Below are 7,223 nucleotides of genomic sequence, written 5' to 3' on the forward strand. Positions count from 1 at the left end.
TCCTGAGAGGTGCTTCCAAGTTCATCCTGTGTGACAGGACAGCTCAAAATGCTAAGCAGGATGGAAACCCTCCTGAGTCAGTTCGCCTGGTATTTATTTGCTGATTTGTTTCCCTTGCTAAGGAGGAGAGCTAGAGATGGACGACTGCCTGGAGACGCTGAAAGATGAGGAGGAAGCCTTGTGGGAGAACGTTGAGTGCAATCGGCACATGCTAAGCCGGTACATCAATCCGGCCAAGTTGACCCCATACCTACGGCAGTGCAAAGTGATCGACGAACAAGATGAAGACGAAGTGCTCAACTCGCACATGCTGCTCTCCAAAATTAGTCGAGCAGGTAACTGTCTCCCAAGCGACTAGGTTTGCACGCTGCATCACTTGTACCGGACCTGACGGAAAGCCTGCATCAAACTGCAGTTTATCAAAGGCCCCCTGTCAAAGGTTCCCTTTAAATTAGAGTCTTGAGAAAATCTGGCATTGCTGCAGATGAAGAGCTGTTTAGTAATGGTAACTGTTGCCAAGCTAGTGTTGCGCAGATTGGTATGCTACCAGTTTGCATCCCCAGTATCCCTTAGGCAGTACACTTCAGTTATGACAGACAGCAACCACTGGGATGGGGGTCCCCACAGGTCTCTATCAATGGAGCTCACTGCTGGCCCAAAGTCTTCTTTTGAACTGAGCCCTCTTGCCACTTAACAGTGAGAGGTCTACAATCCTGGCAGGACAGGACACTAAAAGCTTCAGTAAATATCACTGTCTCTCTAAGGCTGGGTTCCAAATGCTACCTTCCCCTTCCTCCAGTCCTTCAAGGTACCAGCCAACACAAACACCGAGAACACATTGCATAGCTTCACGAGACTATCTGCGCTTAGTGTCACTGAGCTACAAATAGTTTTCCGTAGCATATGGTGTAGCTGGGACAGCTAAATCTATAACAGGGTCAACCTCAAAGGTCCAATACTGGATTATCTTGTTTTCAGTGTTTCCATGTTCTCTTCTCATTGTATTATTTTTGGATAGGCCGACTCTTGGACATTCTGCACACAAAGGGCCAAAGGGGCTATGTGGTTTTCTTAGAGAGCCTTGAATTTTACTACCCTGAACTCTACAAATTGGTGACGGGGAAAGAGCCTACACGGAGATTTTCCACTATTGTTGGTGAGTAGAATCAGTCCCAGGAGAAATTAATTTAAGAAAGACATGAAATAAGAATGATTGTTTTCATCATGAGGAGTGTTAATGATGGTCACTGTGGCGGTAGCCCTCTGCAAGACCAAACGGGAGATTCCCAGCCTCTCGCTCACTATTTTGATAGGGCTGGAAATGGTTAAGCAGTTTGGTGAAAGAAACACCCCTGACTGAGTAAGTCTGAAGAGACCTAGCTAAAATTATTGCATTAGGAGGTGCCTCCAAAAAACCCCTAAAGCCCGCAAAGAATTGTATTGCATGTGCATAATATTTGCATGTCTGCTAACGAGTGCCACTACATGCATATGCCTTCTCCACACACATGTAAGTTTGGTCGAGTCTACACTGTTACTAACGTACTCCAGTGAAGCACGCTGGAGCTTTGGAGCTGATGGGCTGTTTGATACTTTTCAGTGGAGGAGGGACATGAGGGCCTCACACATTTCTTAATGAATGAGATCATTAAGCTGCAGCAACAAGTGAAGGCAAAGGATGTGCAACGCTGTGAACTCTTGGCTAAATCTCGCCAGTTGGAGGATGAGAGGAAGCAGCTGAAATTGAACAAGATAGAGCTGCTGACGTTCCAGGAGCGGTACAACAAGATGAAGGAGGAGAGGAACAACTACAATGATGAGCTGATTAAGGTGAAGGATGAGAACTACACTCTGGCCATGAGATATGCTCAGCTGAGTGAAGAGAAGAACATGGCAGTAATGAGGAGCCGGGACCTCCAGTTAGAGGTGAGAGAAATACTCTGGATTGATTTGGGTTGAATGCTTGGATGGAGGATAGGTAGTGGTCATTGACTTAATGAACTCTTTAGTGACAGTAGACAGCGTGGCACTCTCACTTGCTTTGCTTATCCAAGTGATCAGAAGTTCATGGCTTAATTAAATGCCAGTGCTAGTATTGTGTGTTAGTAAAAGATACAGAGTTGTGATGGGTGGTACTTATTACTCAGTGAAGCGATAGGTGATATTTCATTTCTCAGCATCAATAATATTCTGGGGCAGATAGTCAAGTTCATAGACACTGTCATTTCTTGGCGGATTATTCAAGGGCTCCAGCATACCAGCTTGGCACTGTATTGGGTTGTTCAGGATATGAAAAGGAACTGCTCCAAGAGTATGAAGGCCACACCATGGATATGCTCTTACCTAGGGTGGAGGTTGTTTTAGCAACACATCTACTGGAGACTTGGTGTACTTTGAATTATGTTCTCTCTTTTCTCTCTTCCCTTTTCAATGGCTCGGGGGTGCCCCAGATTGACCAGCTAAAGCATCGATTGAATAAGGTAGAGGAGGAATGCAAGTTGGAAAGGAATCAGTCACTGAAGCTGAAGAATGACATTGAAAACCGACCGAAAAAGGAACAGGTTCTGGAACTGGAGCGGGAGAATGAGATGATGAAGACTAAAATCCAGGAGTTACAATCTATTATTCAGGTAAGCAAGATGAGAGATTATGTGCCACATATTACTACTTTCTACTGCAAAAACCAATTGCCACTCCAATTATGCTGGTTGGAAATATAGGAGCAAACTCTATCCCCAAAACTACAAAGCCTGAAAAAATGGAAAGGTCATATAGCTTCCAGCTTTCTCCAGATAACTTCTTAGAAAAGTATGGACCCAAGATAGAGTTATGAAGAAGACATTTCTAACTCAAGAAATACCAAAAAATCAAAATACAGATGCAGGACTCCAACTCACAAGGGGCAGAGGGCCTCCTTTGAGGTCCTGAGCATTCTTAACTCCATTAAAACCAATGGGCCACATCCTGGCCCCTCTTGCAGTCCACCACAGCAAAGCCATCTTAGTCAGCTGGATTCCCCTGCAGTAGGGTCTCCATTGTCAGTTCTGTGCCACTGTCCACTCCTGGTATAAGGGGACTGGATGAAGAAAGGAGGCATAGCAGATTTATTTTTGCACTCAGGAATTCACCAGCAAATGGAACGGCCCCTAGCAGGGCTGCTGGGACTTGCACCGGGGGCTACGCAGCCCTTGCTAGCTCCAGACTTGTGACAGTGAGGGGCACAAAAGCGGTATACAGCCACTTTTAACCCCATCCGCAGGAGGTAACCTGAGGATCTATATCCAGGAACTCGGCCTCTTGCAGGAAAAGACTTGTGTTCTTGTAGAAAGATACTTTTTAAAGATTGTCAGCATATCCTTATTCCACACGATAGCTGTAGTCTCTGTGGCAGCGTCTAACAAACCGTTCTTAGTTCTGTGCAAGGTCCAGCTCCAAACTTGGTAAAGGTATAATATCTTGAGACTTAGAATAACCTGAATAAGCAAAGACTTATATTATTTTAAAAAATAACATGATGATTACAACAACATCCAGGGAAATAAATGAAATAATTACCTGAAAAAGAAACAACTCCCGCTCCCCCTTCACTCCCCCCATGGAAGAAAAGCAACTTCCATTTTAGAGCTACTTACCCAGTTAACCAAAATATCATCAGGCTCTCCATCCTAATCTAAGAATTTTTAAAATAAAAGTCCATTTTCTTGTTTTCATTTTTCTCCCTTTGATTTCTGCTTTTTGTGGTTATTTTTGGATGGTAATTTATTTCTTTGGGAACTCCCATAGCAAGCTTATTAAATTCGGTTCCTAAAGAAAAAAGTTTCTGGACATCCTTGGAAATGAAGTATTAGTTCTAAGCAGTGATTCCAGTGACTCTAGGCATGTTTAATATTCATTGTGCATAGCCCTGAAAAGTCTGTGCATGGCTTAAAAATTCCTCTGCATGTTTTCTTGGGCCTTGCTCCTTGGCAAAGGGTGAGCTCTATGCTCAGCAAAGGCTGATTAATAGAGAGAGGTTTTGAATGCAGAGTCTGGAATGAAAGATTGTCACCGCATCCAAAATGTATCAAATTATATTTAGTACAATAAAAACAATCCTTTTTTGGTTCTGTTTCAAAACGTTAACAAACATTCATCTCTCCTCCGGCTTTCTCATTGCAATTCCGTACTCATTTTGTGTCTTCTCTTCTTGCCTGTTTCTTTTTTTCTCTGTACCCCTCTGCTTCTCTCTTTCTTTTTCTCCCTTCCTCTCCCTCTAATCCATCTCCATTCTCCTCTCAGGCTGACAAACGTAGCTTGCCAGATTCAGACAAAGCCATTCTGGATATACTGGAGCATGACCGTAAGGAGGCACTAGAAGACCGCCATGAGCTAGTCAACAAGATCTTTAATCTCCAAGAAGAAATCCGTCAAGTAGAGGATCTGAGAGACAAGGTGAGAGACAGACAGAAGGAATGAGATCAGACCACGTGCTTGTCCATGGAGAACCTCTCATGACAGTGTCCAGTGGGGCTTCATTATATTTGTGGGTGGCTGCAGATGCTGGTACAGTAGAAATGCAGTAGGAGTTTGGGTCTGTCCTTTGTTTCCCATCCTGAACTGTACGTCTGATTCGGTTTAGGACAGAGCAGAACCAGATGGTACAAATTCTTCATACCAGTTCATTTTCACGTGGCATTCACTGCTGCAGAGTAAATTACAGTAAAACCCCAACACCATCCAGCAGTCTGAGCTTTCTCACTGCAGTGCTTTTTAGTGCCCAGAAGGTCTCATGTGTCTGTCTTTGTGTAACCAAACGTACAGATGAGTGGGCTCACAGTGGTGAACAGGAATCCTCTCCTGGTAGACAGAGATTGATTGCTTTGAGGTGCTGCATCTGTTGATAGGCCTGTGTCATTTGTAGTACCTCGAGGAGAAAGAAGACCTGGAATTAAAGTGCTCGACACTGGGGAAAGACTGTGAAATGTATAAGCACCGCATGAACACTGTAATGATTCAGCTAGAAGAAGTGGAAAAGGAGCGTGACCAGGTATCTGACATTTAAGGCTGGGAAAAGTAACAATGAAAAATGGATGTTTTCTTTTTCCACTTCTATTGAGAATCATGGGTATCTGAACCCAGAGTCATTATGTTTGTTACATGTAGTAATTTCCATTAGAAAGCAAAAGCTTACAGTTACTACTAACTCGTGGTATTTGCTCCAGTTATCTAAGAGTCTAAGCATATTATAATTCTTCTAATACCACTGGGTGGCATCTGCCAGTCAGGGCTGACTTTTTAGCAACAGCCACTGTATTTAGTGTCAAAGGTTTTAGCTTGCTATTAGTATAATAGTATATTGCCAGCAACTATATATTAGTATAACAGGACATGGCCACCAACCAAGAAGGAGCTGAAATTCTGCCACCACCATCACCATTATTAATTGTATTGCTATGCTATACAGAGGTCCCAACATTTGTGTCCGTTTGTGTACAAACATGTAGGAAGAGGGTAGTGCCTGTCCTGAAGACCTCCTCCATCAATTGAAGATGAGAATCTATGTGCCACAGGTGTCTAAGGCAGTGCTTTTGCCCCACTGCAGGCCTTCCGATCCCGCGATGAGGCACAGACCCAGTACTCTCAGTGCCTGATCGAAAAAGACAAGTACAGGAAGCAGATCCGGGAGCTGGAGGAGAGGAACGATGAACTCCGAATCGAGGTTGTCCGCAAAGAGGCGTGCATCGTTAATCTGGAATGCAAACTCCGCCGACTCTCTAAAGACAACAACTGCCATGATCAGGTAGGGCCAGGGAAGCCTCCTTTCCCTTCAAGACTCTTCAGGGGAAGCATGGTGTTAAGGGGCACAGGGTTTTATTTCTATTCCGTTTGTAAACTGCGCTGTTGAACGGGAACTTCACTTCAGTGTTATGAAAAGCTCTCTGGGGCCAATAGGAGGAAGTCAGCTGAGCTGCTCACTTGAATTCTCAAAGACTTGATGTTTCACTTCTGTTGAGTCTTGACATTAGATGGATGAGAAGGAGCTGCAAAGGTCTGGAGTGCTCAAATGCTGGGGAAAACACTCCAGACAGAGGCGGCCTTAGGGAAAATGGCACCCTGGGTGAACCTGTATTTTAGCACCCCTTCCCCCCCAACCCCAAACCTCCCCTCAAGTCAGTGGTGCTGCCGCAAGCAGAGGCAGGTGGGCAGGGGCACAGGGCACAGTCTGGTGGGGAGGTGGAGCGGCATGGTGCACTGGGCAAGCACCGCTGCTGCTACCCGCACTGCCCAGCCCATCTCCTCCTGAGCAGTGGCTGGAGGCAGGAGTTGGGCTGGGCTGGGCTTGGCATTGCTCTTCCTGCCTGGAATGGGGATCGGCCAAGGTGAGGCAGGGGGAGGGCACTGCCGTGAGTGTGGGCTGCTCACATGCACGTGTGTGTGTGTGTGTGGTACCCCTCTGACCACAGTTCCCTGGGCTATCACCCACATCACCCATCCCTAGGGCCGGCTCTGGCTCCAAACAACTCCTTCTGGGGAGCTTGCCCTACTGAACAGTGTTTAAAGACAACAGAAATCCTCGTGAATCGCAGCCTTGGTTTCTAGTATAAGACTGGAACCACAACCCACCTTATCAGCAGGCAGCAGCCCTATTGCTTGAACAATGGGTATGTGACTTGTTAAGCCTGCCACCTCAACTGCTCCGCACTTGGGCCAGAAAATAACGGGAGGCCCCTAGCAGTTGCAGTAAGCGACTTTCGGTAGCAAATCGTCACTAAAGCCTGTTTCACTTTTCACTCTAGAGTTTCCCGAGGAATCTACCAATTACCATTATTTCCCAAACCTTTGGCACTCATGCCCCCAAAACTAATGGTCAGGAAGCAGATGACTCCTCCACCTCTGAAGAGTCTCCAGAAGATAACAAGTTCTTCCTCCCCGATCAGTCTCGGTTGAAGCGAAGGATGAACCTGAAGGGAATCCAGGTATGTGTGAAGATGAGGCCAGAACTGTGCATTTCAGGGGCTCTTGCTTGTGCTGGAAGACCTGGCCCACCAAGCAGTTATGCCTTTGAGCCTTCTGCGATAACAAGGCATAGCCTTGTATGTGACAGGAAGACTTAAAATCTTACTCTCTGGGTATTTGTACCCTAGAAATTGTGGAGGAGATGCAGTCGGGCTGAACTGGATATTTGCCGTCCCCTTTCTCCTTCCCACATGTTCTTAATACTTTGCTGCTCATTTACATTCCTG

General features: G+C 45.6%; 1 protein-coding gene across 7 annotated transcripts in view; it reads left to right on the forward strand.

Annotated features, from left to right (window-relative positions):
- The window catches only part of CARD11 (caspase recruitment domain family member 11), a 74,670-nt gene that overhangs the window by 46,205 nt on the left and 21,242 nt on the right, over window positions 1-7,223 (forward strand). For all 7 annotated transcript variants that reach the window (XM_025216014.1, XM_006034046.3, XM_025216017.1 and 4 more), the window contains 8 exons: window positions 123-335; window positions 1,019-1,156; window positions 1,601-1,926; window positions 2,451-2,630; window positions 4,279-4,431; window positions 4,901-5,026; window positions 5,582-5,779; window positions 6,777-6,956. In XM_025216014.1, coding sequence (XP_025071799.1) covers window positions 137-335; window positions 1,019-1,156; window positions 1,601-1,926; window positions 2,451-2,630; window positions 4,279-4,431; window positions 4,901-5,026; window positions 5,582-5,779; window positions 6,777-6,956 — 1,500 coding nt within the window. In that variant the 5' untranslated portion in view covers window positions 123-136. The remainder of the gene's footprint in view (window positions 1-122; window positions 336-1,018; window positions 1,157-1,600; window positions 1,927-2,450; window positions 2,631-4,278; window positions 4,432-4,900; window positions 5,027-5,581; window positions 5,780-6,776; window positions 6,957-7,223) is intronic.

Source organism: Alligator sinensis, unplaced genomic scaffold (genome assembly GCF_000455745.1).
Source record: "Alligator sinensis unplaced genomic scaffold, ASM45574v1 scaffold772_1, whole genome shotgun sequence".
Lineage (NCBI taxonomy): Eukaryota > Metazoa > Chordata > Crocodylia > Alligatoridae > Alligator > Alligator sinensis.